Genomic DNA, 17,189 nt, shown 5'->3' on the forward strand with positions numbered 1-17,189 from the left:
ATTTTCATACCCGCTTATTCCCGTTTAACAGGGTCGCAGGGGTCTGCCGGTGCCAATATCCAGCTCTCATAGGGCGCTGGGCGGGAGTACACCCTGGACAGGGCGCCAGTCTATCACAGGGCAACACAGACACAGACAACCATTCACTGTTATTCACTCCTATGGGCAATTTAGAGACTCCAATCAACCCTACAGTCATGTTTTTGGATTGTGGGAGGAAACCAGAGTACCCGGAGGAAACCCACGCAGCACGGGGAGAACATGCAAACTCCACACAGAAAGGACCCAAGTCCACCCCAGGGCTTGAACCCAGGACCTTCTTGCTGTGGGGCGGACGTGCTAACCACTAATCCACCGTGCCACCCGGTTCCTCTTTATTTGCCCATTTTTTTGGCTACTCTTGAGTACCTCTGGCCCGTTTTAGTCATGTTCACTCTTTTCTTGCCACGTTTTTGCCACTTTTGGCTCATTTTTCGCCACGTTACCATGTCTGCCTCCACTTGCTCGTAAAAAAAAACAAAAAAAATAAAAAAGGCAATGGCTATTTGTTTGGGTACCATATCAATATACCGACATTCTATCCGTACGCAGCTCCCCCTTTTTGGCCAGTTTACGTCACGTCATTGGCCAGTTTAGGTTGCATCACTAAGACTAAACCTTACCCTAAACCTAAAAATTGTTGCGATATTGGGTTATAACCTAAACCTAACCCTAAGATGCTACGTACGTGTACTTTGGTAACCGTACCAATAGCACCGGGGGTTGTCCGTACGGCAACCATTCAAAGAGACACTTAAAAAAAACGCTCACCGGGACAATGCCAGGTAATTATGCAAGATGGCCAGTCCACCCCTGGTAGTAGTAGTAGTAGAAAGTGGAGTAATAATAATAATAATAATAATAATAATATTTGGAACTCATCCATCAGAAATTACAAGATAATCTCCCTTGTAGACCAGGGTCAACTGGTCTCACCCTGGGACCCACATTTTGCCATGGTCTATAAATCTCAAACCAACTTTTGTTTTGAATTCAACCAACCAAGTGTATTTTTTTCATATATATATACTGTATATATATATATATATATTTCCCGGTGCAATATCCATTCCACAGGTCCTCGACCCACTTTTGGGTCCCAACGCACCAGTTGAGAATCACTCTTCTAGACAATAAATCAAATGTTAAAAATTGTACCAAATATTCCCACAGTTCATATTCTACACATATCCACATTCATTGGTGTGTTAAATTATATTTTTGTTTCCCAGCCTTTGCTGGGTCAGTTCTGCTGAGGATGAACTGTAATGATTTCTTCTGTACATTCTGTTAGCACAGAGGCTAATAAAGCCTGATATCTTTATGGGGAGCTAATGGTCAGATGGATTCACACATCAATGATGCAGCCAGCCAGGTTTCATAAACCCATTTCATGACACAGCAGAAGATGTAGAAGGAAAGCTGCAGCTTTTATTACAGAGTAATACTCTGGGAGTCCCAGCTGAATGCTGCTGCAATGTTAATCAGTGTCTGACAGACTTATAGGTGATTTACTGAGATGTCTCACATCAAGTTAAACGTGCCTCTGAGGTCGAACTTCACTTGTAGGTTTTGTAAAAAAAAAAAAAAAAAAAAAAAAAAAAAAAAAAGGAGTTAGAAACAGCTTGTTTTATTTATTGTTTTGTTTTTCTCACATTTAGTTTTTCTGGAAGGTCAGTTACTCTCAATAAACTCATTGGAAATTGTCCAAGCATCAATATATTGAATTATTTCTTTTCATTCTAAGGCCAGCTGAATACCTAGATTAAGAAGTAATAGGACATGCTGAGGTGGAACATACTGTACAACCTCTTCTGAGAAAACCGATAAGGCTTTAATTAAAAGCCAATGGCAGGATTTAATACTGTATATTAACAACACAATCAAGGCTTTTAGAATCTATTTTATTCACAAATGATTTCTTTAAAATAAACATTGATCAATAGCTGAAAATATGCAAATAATAAGTAGTTGTAGCTCTTGTGAACCTTTATTTATGAAGAAAAAACACTGCAAACTGAATGTAAATAAATGAATGACGAATTATACTTTCAGTGAACACTAAGAACGAGACAAAAAGGCTCTGAAAGATTTAATTAAATCAGAGTTTTTAGTTTTTCTGAGATAGAGTTAGTGTGACATTAGGGCAAGCTTTCTAAAGCTAACATGGTTTAATGAGCGACATGTATCTGTTGTTGTGACCCATAATGTGTCTCCACTCTCTTGTAAAGATGAGTTACTGATGACATTTACATTTAGGAGCTTATAGAAACATAACAGATTATAGACAATCTAGTTAAAAATGATTGCTGTGCATATAAAAAAAAATGCACAACTCTATCATCTATTCAACTTAGTCAACTAAACTCAAAGTAAAATATGAGCATTGAATTAAGAATAACACTATAGATTATTAAAAATTGAACACATGCTTTTACTGTAATATTTTGGGTGAACTCAACTGTAATCATATTTCCCTAACTATTGCTAAAATTAGTAACACACATGATTTTTAGCTGGTATAATAAACCCAATGAAAAGTAATATTAGACTTGTTGGGCCTGTACTACAAAACTGGATTCCCTCTTATCGCGCCTGATCTAAGTGATCTTTAGGTGTTGGTGTGATTTTTCCTTTGGATTATTTTCTTATAATTTAGGAAAGAATATGAGCAAAGTTTATAGATGTCCACAAAATACCTTTATCGGTCCTTCACCATCATTCCTGCCTGGTTCCTCATAATCTCCACTGCTTTTAGGTAATTGGCTATGTGAAGAAAATCTTTACTTGTATGTTATCAGTCAGTATTACTTTCACAGTTATCACAATATGATAATTTATTCAATCAAGTCTGAGCCATATTATATTTTGTATATTCGTTTCAATTTCAGCAAATGTATTTATTTATTTTATGTAGGTTTTTTTGTTGTTGTTTTTACCTCTGTTACTGTATAATGTCAGTCACTACACATTTCTTACTTGCACTGTTATGTATATATTTATTGACGTTGAATTATTCTATATATATTGTTTTTCTAGTTACCTTATTGCACTATTATATCTTTATAGTCTATATTCTTGTAATCTTGTTTGCATTCTACACTTGCTTGTTTGCTTCTGTAATTCTGTAAATGTCCGTGTTGTGGGATTAATACATTTATTTTTATGTATTTATTTATTTATTTGATGTGGACGTCACAATTACATTAGTTACACAGATGTATTGTTTTAAGTGTGTTAGCACATGTGCTAATTTACAACACTTGTCCACAGGAGGCTTTTAAAGGGTTAAAAGTAACAGAAATAATTATAAAAAAAAAAAAAAAAAAAAAAGCCAGGAGGAAGAAAATCTCTGTACAAAACATTACAACAATAAAAGAAAAAACACTGTTGTTTTGGTTTTAGCCAATTTTTAAGTCCATTGGGTAGAGAGTATAAATGCTTCTCTAGTCCTAAATAATGTCTTTGGATTGGATAAATGTATTAGCATTAGCATATTTTATCATTTTTGTGTTGGCCTAAGAAATATATGACCCGTTGCACTTTGAAAGTGAATTTTAACTGATGCCGAAGATGAGGAGAAAAAAGGGAAATAGAGGATTGATCTTTTACACTGTTATCATCCAACATAAATACCAACATTGGTATTGATATTATGTTTTAGATCTATCCGCCCACCGCTACCCTGGGTCGCTTTGACATTTGATTTCTATCAATATTGACATTTCCTTTTGGCTGTTCCCTTCTGAAGATGACACAGCAAATCATTTGCATGTGTAATGTGGCACGGATTCGGATGAAAATCACCCAAACATGTGCTTAAAAGAAATAAGCATTTTGTGGAGTAGGAAAAACATGCAAATCTTCTAAAACATCAAAGCCGATACTAAAGCTACCCATGACACTCGGACAAACGCAACATAATTGAAATCATGTGAACAAATTTGCATGTGTGAAAATCACTCATGCAAATTTGTTCCAGGGCAATGGTTCCCAAACTTTTCACAGTCCTGCACTACTTCAGATATTTAACCTGAAACCATGTTCCCCTACACTTAAAAAACATAATAATGTAATGTCAGATACAATGGAGCCCTACAGTGAAATGTACCTATCCTGTTGAGGAATAATATGTTTATTATTATTATTAATAATAATAATAATAATAATAATAATAATAACTAGAATACTTGCATTTCCTGAAGAAAATACAAGTGAGGATGCAGGTAGTGGCCGCGTCACACTGCATTAGCTTATCATTGGAATTAGCTAGCATTAGCAATAACCTAACAATAGCATTAACCAAGCATCAACATTAACATTAGCATAGCAATAGCATTAGCATAGCATTAATATTGACCTAGTATTAGCTTTAACCTAGCATTATCATTAGCCTAGTAATAGCATTAGCCTAGCATTAGCATTAACCAAGCATTAGCCTAGCAATAGCAATAACCTAGCAATAGCATTAACCTATCATTATCATTAACCTAGCAATAGCATTAACCTAGCATTATCATTAACCTAGCAATAGCATTAGCCTAGCATTAGCATTAACCAATCATTAACCTAGAAATAGCAATAACCTAACAATAGCATTAACCTAGCATCAAGATTAACATTAGCATAGCAATAGCATTGGAGCCTTAACCTAGCATTAACATTGACCTAGCATTAACTTTAACCTAACATTAGCCTAGCAATATATTTAGCCAAGTATTAGCATTAACCTAACATTAGCATTAACCTAGCAATAGCATTAACCTAATTATAGCATTAACCTAGCATTAGCCTTGCAATAGCAATGACCTAGCATTAGCATTAACCTAGTGATAGCATTAGCCTAGCATTAGCTTTAACCTTGCGTTAACATTAACCTAGCATTATCGTTAACTGCTCTATTTATTATCTGGTTTCCTATGTTGTCAGTGTTTTTATTTTGATGACATATTGCGTACTTTGGGAACATAGGCTCTAGGGCAAGGGTCACCAACACGGTGCCCACGGGAAATGTAAAGAAAAGGAGATATGCATCATACTGACACTTAGTAACCTCGTGACCAAATTTGCCTCATTGACTCCCATTGTAACCACATGTTTTCATATACTGTAATCATGACATATCTCAACGCTTTTTCATTTAATACATAACAGATCACAGCCTCTACCTTCAAAATAAAGGGAAATACTGTATGTTTTAGGTGTAATGACCCCCTACCAACCAGAGACCATTGCATAAAGTTTAGGAACATTTCAACGAAGGCCTGGATTTCTTAGCTTGCAAAAAAGGTGTACAATTGTATTTTTTTCTTAAAAACTGTCCTTTTGCCAACAATAATAATGAATTATAATAAATTAATGACACAGTCAAGACTATAATAGTTTCATTAAAATATATTTCACTTTGGCCATTGTTTTTGGAAACACTGCATATTTAGTGTTTTTCCTGCTGAAATAATTAGAGGTTTTCATGATGAAAAGTCCATACAAACATAAAAAAAAGCTTGAAAATTATAATACATTTTATATTTATGAATAGGTCTGAAGTAGTTGAAAAGATTTGACGCGGTGGAAGTAAAAAAAAAATTCATGGAGTACCTTTTTAGTTTTTATTGCACTTATATGAGACTGACTGTTTGTGTACACAAGGTGTACAAGTGTATGTAATATTAAATAAGGGTTAAACATTATCTTACCCTCTAATAAAAGAAGTGCTTTTCTAACTGGTAGCCCTTTGAGCTATACAGTACCTACAAAGTAGCTCAGTTTCAGAAAGGTTGGTGACCCCTGCTCTAGGGTTAAAGCAATGTTATACCTCATGGCAATAACATGTGGAAGGTATAAAAGTCAGATAGCTAAAAAGGAACTTTATTGTTTAAAGTTGATATCTGGAGTTTCTGAGAAATCTATGTTTTTGTATTACTCTTTTGAAATGCGAAAAAATACCTAACTAGTCTCTTACTCTTGTCTACTGCCAGTGGGCATTCATGTACATTAATGTATATAATTCGTCCATAGACCCCTATACAAATGCAAGAAAGCGCCGACTTTGCCCAGCCAATAGGCTTTGACTTCCTGGAGCGGGCCACTGTCAATCAAAGTGACCGTCACAACAGCAAATAGGTATCACTGAGCAGCATAGCATCATGGAGAAGCGCTCCGAAACTCCAGTTACCCATTCCACGATTGCCAGCGTGTAAAGCTTCTACTAAAAAAGCAAATTAAAGTCCAGGTACAAAGCTTGTGGATAAACGTCTTTGTGAACACCACAGAATTGATCTCAGAGCTGCTTTTCAAAGGTGGAGGGAGTTGCTGCTTTTAGAAGGATTCCGAACGGACCAGGATTTGGCCACATTTCTCATGGACAAGTAATAAACATGTTTTAATCAAAAGTTGTGGCACTCTAACAATAAATGTGTAGTTTTTGTCGTTATGCGCATGCTCAAATGTAGAGGAGTAGCTTGGAGTAGGTTGGCAGAGGCAGAGGGAGGAAGTAGAGCTGTTGAGGGCGGGACATTGAGACGTTCTCTCAAAAACTCCAGATAGCAGCATTAACACGATTAAACAAGGAGGGAGACCATGTTCTTGCAGTAAGTAACCACGAGTTGGAGTAAATAGAAAGCCAGCAGCAGACACTGAAAAACATGAAGAAAAAACAGCAGCACATGATTAGTTGAGCTGTCACAACACGACTACTTCAGTGAACAGCAGGGAATCCCAAACAAAGCCTTCCTCCCGTTGCATCCATCCACAGGTCTGTCTGTGCTGTGTCTGTTGACATCATTATGTAAGAGTTCCCACACTGAAGCCAGGAAGAAACCACTCCCTGACTTGAATAGAGGACTCACCTTACTTTGGACAGGGTAACATACTGTAGTGGATAATCACACACACACTATTATACATTGTTGTAGCTATTGTAGAAGCAAATACAAGGGTCCGTCTGTGTGGTTACAGTAGCATCGTCTCAGTTTCCAACCACAATGAAGTCTCCCCTGGATGGTTGGGTTCTCTCAGTGACTGCGATAGAGAGGTCTGTTCTTCTGTTGTCAACACTGTGGAGCAGCTGAAATAAAGGTGATTTAAATCGTCGGAGCCAGAGTGTCTAACCATTATCTACATAAACGTGAGAGTCCGGGAGTCATCTGTCATCAGAGTATAGTTTATTTAGTCCAGTGGTTCTCGACCCTTTTTTAATCTTTTTTTATTATTATGAGCAGCTCCTATATTTGTATACTGTTTCTCATTTGAACTAGATTTATATTTGAAAAAGTGAAAGTATAGAATACAGTTATTTAAGATTGTGTTGTGTTTTAGATTTAAAAAAAATTAATTATATATTTTTGTGTGAATTGTGTTGTCTTTTTTTCCTTGATTTTGAATGTTTTTTTAAAAAAAATCATTTCATGTATTTTTCATCTTGTGCTACTTTTGGGTAATTTTGTGTGTTTCTGTTCACAATTTTGATTCCCTTCATGTTATTTTTTTCTTTATGTTTGCTGTCCTTATGTATTTTTCTGTAATTGTATGTATTTTGAGTTATTTAATGTATTTTTGTTGTCATTTTGTAAATGTATCTATTATTTTCGTGATTTATATTTTTGTGTGTATTTCTTTTAATCATTTTGTTGCCTGTTGCCCATAACTGAGCTAGAGGTGATAAAATGAGCAATATATATATATATATATAAATATTATTATTGTTATTTTTTTTTTTTTTCAATCAGTAATTACTGGACATGTCAGGTGACCCCAAGGTTGAAAAACACTGATTTAGTCTATTCTGATGCCCTCGTACAGAAAGGGTTATGCTCTCATGGCTGCTACAAACAAGTGGAACAGCATTTTTGTGGCTATAGTAAATCCTTCTTTAGACAGTACACAGAGGACAAAGCTGACTCCACACCTTTACGATGAATACATGAATACAAATTAACAATGTTCTTTTACTCTTTGTTATGCCCTGATAATTTGAGTGTGTGTCACCACATGTGAGGGAGTTGTGTTTCTCTTTACGTGAGTTTGCTATGTGCCGTACAATCCACCCTGAGGTGTGGAATGTGGCCTTGAACCAATAGTTAGAGTGAGATTGACTGACTGAGACAGTGTTTTTAGGATGTTCCTAGACAAATAAGGCCCATGGTTACGTTGAGTTATTTCTCAGATGTGTGTCTGGGCTATTTTACTATACATTTTCAAGAGGTGAAGCTGTGAAATTCCAAAAAGTATGTCTTTTTTAAAAACTGAAGTTGATCCAGATTTATGTCCCTTAAGGCAGGCATACACTGTGCGATTTTTGGTCCATTTTGAGTCGATTTTTGACTTGTGCGTCTATGTTTTGGGATCTTGTGAGTCTCTGCTAGATCATGTCTTGTGCATCGTGTAGTATACGTGCGGTTACGAGAAGCAATGAACACCTCACGACCAGCTCCCGATCAGCAATCGTACGGTCGTAAGGAAATCAAACATGTTTGAAATCCAGTTGCTCCTCGTGAGGGTATCTCACAGTTGAAGCAGTGCCACGGACGGGCTTACCCTAAACTCCTGGTCCATCACATCGCCGTCTTTTCTTTTTTAAAGCTATTTTTGCTGAGATTTGCGAGTATCTCTGCACTTTCGGGCTTTTCTTCTTCGTCTGTTTTAATGGCGACACTTCAGAGTTCTTCTTCTTCTAATTTGTACAACGCATTTCCGGAAACAAGACCCCGACGAGTGGTGTATGGAGTGTTAGAGTGTTGGTCCGTGTAGTGTGGGAACATGAATCGTGAGATACACACATTCAGGCTCTGCACATGAGTCGCACAGTTTGAACTGGAGCTGAGTACAACAATTGAAAGAATTGCACAGTGTGTCCCAGCCTTTATTCAGGCTAGAAGCCACAATCGATCCTAATCTGCACAGGACAGGAATCATTGCCAGGAATAATATAGTAGCATGACTTAAAAGAAAACACATGCTGGCACAAGAATAACACCCATGCTTGCAGGCATACACAAACGACCTACCTTTAAAGCAACATGGCTTTATATGGAAGAGGATTAGGGCCAATATTGAAGGAGAAAATAAGTTTGAGCGAATAAAGAGTAAAGTATAAATGTCAAGAATAAAGACAAAATGTTGAGATTTAAGTTGAAATTTCAAGAATAAAGTTGAAATTTCAAGAATAAAGTTGAAATATAATTTCGAGATTAAAGTCAAGAAGACGAGATTAAAGTCAAAATTTCGAAAAAATAAACTCAAAATACATTATTGTGATAAAAGTCGAAGGTTTACTATCGAAGTCAAATGTATGGAAGCTGACGAGGGCCAATTCACCATATATGACAACTGTTGGGATCTTTGATTTCAGCCCTCCAAAAAGGCTTGCCAGCACACAATGTCATAACTGGTGTGTTTGTCTTTATTGAAACTTCAATGACCACAGACCACAGGTTATAAACCTGAAACCGAATAAATGCATCATCACACTCATCAAACACCTATCACCAGTGCCATCAGGCTCCTTCAGTAGCCTTTACATACCAACGAGATGTGTGCTCCTGACAACAATCTGATTCCGAATTCAGTCACCTGAATGCAACTGGCTATGCCTAGGCATCAGTCTCCATCCAAACTGGCCCTTATCTGTTTCCGTAGCTCCTCAATAGCCACAATCTGCATTTCCATTACCCTTGGAAATGCGCAAAATCTAAATAGCGCAATAAAAACTGGTAATGGAAACACCTGAATTAAAAAAAAAAAAAAACACTCAAATATTGCAAACAAGTTTTTACGCTTTCATGAGGAGGTATTTCAGACGTTTGGATATTGAAATGTGTTGTAAAAGCGCTATGGAAACACTTTTTCCGCAAATGTCACAGGACGTGACGTACTTTGTCACATGACCACTTCTCTCCGAGTAGACATGGCGCGGTACGCGTAGACAAAGGAAGAGACCGGGACATTTATTAGTGCTCTGCTTAAAAAATATTACTGCCACATTAGGCGTGAAACAACAAAGCAATACTGATTGTTATAAGGAGGTTCTGAGGGTTCGTTTTCCTGCAGCAAAGTCTCGCGGGATGAGATTTCCTGGGAGTTGCAAGGCTCCTCCCCAAAACAACGTTCAATAAAAGACGTTCTTTTGTCGACGTTTAGAAATATTGCTTTTGTTTTGCAAAAATCTGTAATAGAAACCCAGCTACAGATTCAGTTTTTGGCAATATCTCTTCAAAGTCCTTAAAGAGATTACAATCCCCCTGTTTATGAGCTAAAACAAAAAGAAACTCTTTGTTATTAAACTCAACTTTGAAGTATAATTTGACGCATTCATTGATACACGGCATTTTGTAGATGGCCACAATCTGCTGTTTGTTGTCATATGGTGAATTGGCCCTCGTCAGCTTCTGTAGATTTGACTTCATCAGTAAACCTTCAACTTTTATCATGACATTATATTTTGAGTTTATTTTCGAAATTTGAACTTTAATTTCAACATTATATTCAACTTTATTCTCAAAAAGTTTACTTTATTCTCAACAATTTGACGTTATTCTTGATTTGCCCATAATTTATTTCCCCATCAAATTTGATGATAATCTGCTTCTGTAGCTTTACACCATGACTTACTGTTCAAATCTTTATTGTGTATTTTAAATTCATCTGCTTCATGCATCCATATTCCACACCTAAGGCTACGTTCACACAGCACGTTTTCATGCACTATTCATATTTTATTTAGAAATCATTTGTTTTCGTGTGTGCTCATTTATCTAACACATTAAATGTGACTTCTGTCGGTTTAGAGTATGAACTGAATGTGACCCTGAAGTGACCCACATGTGCAAAAGAGGTGCTGTTTATATATTAATTTTAAGAACTCATTCTCCTTCCACTTTCTGTTTATCGCATTGGAGAAATGTGATCTGGCCGTTCAGACAGTAGTCGCATTGCAAAATATCAGATACGGATTCAGGACCACTTATAAGTGTTGGTATTATATAAATTAATGTAATTAATTAGAGACTTTGAAGTGAATTAATCTGGAGTGATCTAAATTAATTGCATAACAATTTTTTGACACAAGAAACATAGTTTTTTTTTTAATTTGAATAGTTTAAGTTAGTTAATTGAAGTAAGCTATATTCATGGGTTCAGGCTGTTTGGAGTGAATGCAATATTTTTCTCTAATTGACCTTTTGCAAAACCTCGCCCACAAACAGAAATTGTCCAACCATACGTGTGACCAACCGTTACCATGTAAACAAGGTCCGACATGCTCAGAGCAGGCACAATGGTGAAGCGGTGTGCTCATGGCATGTGCAAGTCGGATACCAGGTAGCGCAAGAGCTTGGCTGGGGGAGTCGTATGCGTGTATGTGTGACAATTAAGATTGATTTGATTTGATTTTTATTAAATAAGGTGTTGAAAGATATGACAGTGCCTTAACATAACTATACATTCACAAGTTAAAAGTAGGGGCGACGACTGGAGTATACAGTTATTAGCATGTTCACTATCATGTTACCATATTATTATTAATATTTCAGTCAACATCCTCCTGAAGCATACAAGTCTCCAATCTATATTAACAGGCTTTGTTACTACTTAGCAGCGTTAATGGCTGCTGTCCTATTAGCCTTGGGTCAGCTAGCTAATGTGCTAACAGTTTGTTTTATTAAGATCCCCATTAGCTGTGGTAACACTCTTATAGCTTAAGGAGGATATGAACAATATAATATGAGAATGTTTACCTAGCACTTCAGGAGCATGAATGGTCCGGTATGTTTTCGCTTCGATAGTTGTAATGTTCCCTTTGTTGTTTATTTAATATGTTGAATATATCACTCCACTGCATATTGTAACCCCTTTTGCCGGAATCTGGAGGATATCATGCAGGTGTTGCTCCAAAAAAAGTCACTAACACGCACTGGTAGACTTCTCCCAGCCATTACAGACGAGACCAGCTCAGAAACATGATGGACATAGTAAAAGTAAATAAGGGGGGCGGGGCTTCACAAGTGGCCTGGGTCTGTTTTGAAAAACGTCAAATGTCTTTAACACATCAGATACAGGTCGCATATGGGCGAAAACAAATCACATTTAGGCCATATTTTCCTGCAGTCTGAACATAGCCTAATTTATTAACATAACGGTCAAAAGTCACCAGTCCAGCTCAGGGTTAACACACATGTAGACCCACATAAATGTTAAACTACAGTCACATAAAAATCTAGCAAATATGTTTTAGGACTGGTATGTAACCAGAGTATATTAGCCACCACCAATAGCACAGAGAATCTACAACCTCTATGTACGAAATGCCAGAGAAGATGTTGTTGTCAGACAAGAAAGTTCACCTCAACTCTGCTGTGCATTACATTTGCCTGAGATGCAAAGTTGCATTGACTGCAGTTGAAGAAACAATTACACAAAGGTGACAAAGGGACAGCGACTTCCTTTAAATAAGTGACATAATAAATAATAGCTTGAGTTTTTTTTGTTTTGCATACACAGAAACACACAAACTTATCGCCTGTCAGTCAGTAACTAATGATCCACCCACTGGAGCAGACTTTGATCAATGCACTTTGCTTGGCTGCAGGAAAAATTCACATACACAGGTGCAAAAATCCCACACAGTGACGATGATTCTGGGTAAACTCGTTTACAGATCTAACACACATCTGTACTCTAACTTTGTTTTGACATTTTCTTGCTTGATTTATTACTCACAACTTTGTAAATAATTGGAAACAGACACACAACAGTGTGTTGACACACTTTGCACAAGCAAGCCCAGGCTGAATGAAAACAGCAGGAAGCTGGAATATTGAACCAACCGCAGAATGAATTAGAAAAGCACAATAAAACATAAATAATGAATAAAAAACAAATAAAAACAATTAAAAAACAATAAAACTTTTAGAAATAATAACAACGTTGCCATTTCAGTTTCAGGATTTTCATTCTGTATTTTCCGTCGGTTTTAAAAGGAAAGCTTTAAGAAACTGCAACCTGACAATGAAGCTAATGATGATTTCAGGAAGCTTTTTTGGGCCTGTAATGAGTCTGATTCATCACATGAACGAGTGTTTATTCATCATAATCTGAGAAACACACAAATTACAGAAAAATATCAAAAAACACAACAACAACACACTAAAGGACCATTCAAAAAACAAATTCACTCAAAACACACCCAAGACGACAACACATATATACACAAAAATGACAATATAGATAAAAAAATACACAAAAGAACAATAAAATATACAAAAAAAAAACACTAAAGCATCATTAAAATGACAAATTCACCAAAAAAACACACAAGATGATAACTTAACGTAACTCCTTTGAGATTGTGTCACACACAATGGCTACATCTTCGTCTATCCACCACAAATCCAGAATATTTCCAACTTCAATTTATATCCTCCGGGTCGTCAATTTTGACCTCCGAGGTAAATGCGTTTTATTCAGTAAGCTCAGAAAACATGGCTGTCCACAGCAAGATGATGTTTGTATTTATAATTTTTGAGGAGCAAAAACGCTTGCTGGAGAAATATATTAGCTCCTTGGGTAAGTGAGAGAGACAGAGAGAAGTCCTACACTTTAAATAAGACTTGAATGCACCAGCGGGGGAATCCTGCATGCTTCATAGAACCATAGACTGTAGAGAGTACATTGATCATTGAGTACAGGTATCATTACTTACACAGAGTGGCGTTCAAATGAACAAAGTGGGGATAGCACTACATAGTTATTCTTCACTTTTAATCACACACATGCCAAATTAGACGGCACATAAAAATAAAAGTTGAGGAGAAAGTGATGGCGGGAGCCGCCATTTTGCTAAAACGTCATTCCGACCGACTCGAGGTGCTTGGATCCTGCCCGAGTTCCAGAGTCGGGGTTCCGAGCTCAAAGCCGTTTTACTGCACTTTTCCGATTCATTCTGTTGGATTCACCCGAGTTCCGAGTGCAATCGAATGCAGCATGAAGACTTACTGTAATATTCATAACAAACAAAGGAGCAAGGAACTCCGTATAGATGCAACATCAACCTGTAAAAGTGTATTAAAGGTAATCATTCACGAAATCATGATTTTTGTATTAACCAACACAGTCAACCCACAAACAGTTCATATTATTAAAGGTGACAAAATAAAGTGAAGATGGCACCATGATTTTAGAAGAAAATATTTATTTTTATAAATCCTACAACAAATAATCACAGCGTGATATTCAACAACATGATAAAAAAAAAATCTTGTAAAACTACAAAATGCAGACATATCTATAAACAAACTGGAAAATATTTATAATATGTAAAAAATCTTGTTAACGACAAGTAATACAATCATTTGTTAGTAAACGTGATGCATTCACAGGCATATGCAACAAAATTGGGCTTTCAAGCGTGTTTGGCAATCAAAAGGGTTTTCAGATCTGGCTGCACACACACCCTCTCTCTCACAACATTCAGGGGTGCACGTGGCTGCTGCTGGTAGATCCAGCATTTGGCCTTCACACACCCGATAGGAAAACATCACATTATTGCTTTTTAATCTGAGTAACCTGACGTGACACCTTGTGAGCATCTCGCTTTATAGATGAAGGTTGAAAGTGCTTTTAAAAGGAGCTCAGACAGAGAAAAGCATGATGATGTTGGAGAGTGAAATGTAAGACGTGCAGTTCTTTGCAGTGGGTCTAAGATGGTCCTTAAAAGTTCTTCAAGGAGTTTGTCCATTATTTAACAGAAAGTAAAACTGTTTGTACAAGTTTACGCTAAAAGATACAAACTACGCATGGCTCATCTTGATATCCAATACTTTCCTCCTCATACAGACGAATGCATGTCAATGTCTGGATTGACATCAATCGCCTCCCATATCATTTGCTTCCTGCACACAACAAGGCCCATGGTTAGCCCAACAAACAGTTATTCACCAGAATGGAGCATTCCGGTCCCAGATTCTGCCCCTGTCAGCTTCACGATGACACAGTTTCTCTGTTCGTAAGCTTTTTAGTCTCTTAAAAATAAAGTTGTACCATTTCAAAGCCTCGCTCTCCAGCGGAGCCATTGTTACAAATTCACTTCCTCTTCAGAAAGTTCCAACCTTTCTATTTTCCGCATTTGTGCGCATTTTTTTGTTCACAGCAGTAACCTTTTCCTTTTCCTGATTTCAGATTCTTGGGTGCCATCTGGGCTTCCCTCCAGAAAAGACTTGTTCCCTGGCTTCACATCGAAACCGCTCTTCTGTCTGTTACCTCCCTCTTCTTCTTCTACTGTCATCAGTCGGAGTCGTCGTCTCCTTCGTCCTCGTCTGAGCTCGGCTCCTCTTCCTCCGAGGAGCTCGAGGACGGCGTGCTGGGGCCTGAGATCATGCCGTCTGAACTGTCAATCTCTATGGACGTCTCTGATAAGTAGAGGTGCATTGCCCGTGCTGGGTGACTGGGACACACACACACACACACACACATCCACCAGGGAAAGGTAAGAGCGACAGCCACACATGGAGACGCACTCGTGCATGACACATTCATGAATCATTAATGTGCATGAATGTGTGTCGCGCACAATGAGGGCCAAAACCTAAGAAAAGCAGCAGGAAAGCATTGACAGCATTGGAGCTTCTGTCATTGACTGTGGTGCTCATTAGATTTCATGGAGGCATCACATTTGGCTGATTGTGCAGTTTCACTATTCAAGACCAAATTACCCTCTATTAAATATATATATATATATATATTTGCAGTTTAAAAATATTATATATCCTCCTATCTCCTAAAGGCACCATCTCCAGATATAACTATGGGCACAGCTTCACTGTGATATAAATAAATCGTTAAAGGCAAATCAAAAACACATGGGCTGTGTTCGAAATGGCATTCTCCCTATTATGCACTACAATCTCAGCGAGTGTATACTGTCTACTATATACTATTAGTATGATTAGGATGATGAGCGTTCCCACTGAAGTATATTTCCAAGTTTCCCAAATGCATTTCGAACCTACAACGACAAAACCCAGAAGCACACTGAGGCTAAAAATCTCCGTTGATTCGCCACCTTTGAAAGTTCTGAAAATATTTTAAGCGAGAAAGTGACCAAGTAGAATATCAACATGTACAGTAGTTGTTTGATTTATGAAACTTGCGTATACACATTTCATGCCGACATTTCAGAGATTTTCGGAGACCCTCCATTGTGCTACTGACAAAACTTCCGGATAACTTCAAAACAAGAGCCCTATTTACTACAGGTGTTGAAAAAAATCTATTTGGCGATGTATGGCAATATTACGTCGCGCGATTCTCAGATCGATTCAAAATGCATCCATATCAATTTTTACATTTTTTTTCTACCTTTATTTAACCAGTGAAGTCTTTTCCACTGCAGGAGACATTGTAACTGCACAAAGAAGTGCTCTGAAACCTGGACATGTTGACCAGCTTGTATTTTTTCAATAAAATCTAAAAAGAAAGTACTAACTTTCTGCATTTATTTGTTGTTTCAGGCATATACCTCAGTTAAGTTACACTAAAGTCATGTTGCACTAAAGTCAAAGTTGTTTTAAAAGCCACAGGCAGATTGTATTTTATTTTTTATTTTAAGTTGTTGGCACATGGCATGTTAAAGCCAATGTTTTGAGTGTAAAATATGCCAATAAAAGATATTTCATACATAGTGTTCTCATGAAGGTGTACACATTTACAGATTAGTTGTTTCTTTCATCATATATTAAAAAAAAAAAATCAATTGCCTATAAGAGATGCTTTTGTTTTGAAAAGGGGATGTTCAATTTTTAGCTTGAAGCCGGTTCCAGGACCACTGCAATGCATCATGGGGCGGTTGAGTATGACTAGTGAGTGAGCCCACCGTGCACACTTGAAAAATGTCCTGATATAGTATATATGCAGGTATTTCTCACATACTCAATCTTTCTATACTATCTAATATGAACGCACATTTGTCGTCAGACTTAGGATAAGTAGTACGTTAGTATTAGAGCTGAATGATTAATTGCAGTTGCGATATTATCGCGATATCATGAAATGCAATTTTCTAATCACAAAACCTGCAATTATGATTTTTTTCATCATTTTATTTTCCTTGTACTGTCCTGTTAAAGTTCAGAGACTGTTTAAGAAGTGCAGTCCACATG

General features: G+C 37.1%; 1 protein-coding gene across 2 annotated transcripts in view; it reads right to left on the reverse strand.

The window, feature by feature from the left end:
* Nucleotides 1-6,343: 6,343 nt before the first annotated feature.
* The window catches only part of LOC114474894 (myelin protein zero-like protein 2), a 42,975-nt gene continuing 32,129 nt past the window's right edge, over nucleotides 6,344-17,189 (reverse strand). Inside the window, exon 5 of one of the 2 annotated variants that reach the window (XM_028465487.1) lies at nucleotides 6,344-6,674. In XM_028465487.1, the coding sequence (XP_028321288.1) occupies nucleotides 6,569-6,674 (106 nt within the window). In that variant the 3' untranslated portion in view covers nucleotides 6,344-6,568. Of the gene's footprint in view, nucleotides 6,675-14,204; nucleotides 15,476-17,189 lie in introns of those variants that run through there. The other variant, XM_028465486.1, reaches the window with a different exon arrangement.

This window comes from Gouania willdenowi, chromosome 13 (genome assembly GCF_900634775.1).
Source record: "Gouania willdenowi chromosome 13, fGouWil2.1, whole genome shotgun sequence".
Lineage (NCBI taxonomy): Eukaryota > Metazoa > Chordata > Actinopteri > Blenniiformes > Gobiesocidae > Gouania > Gouania willdenowi.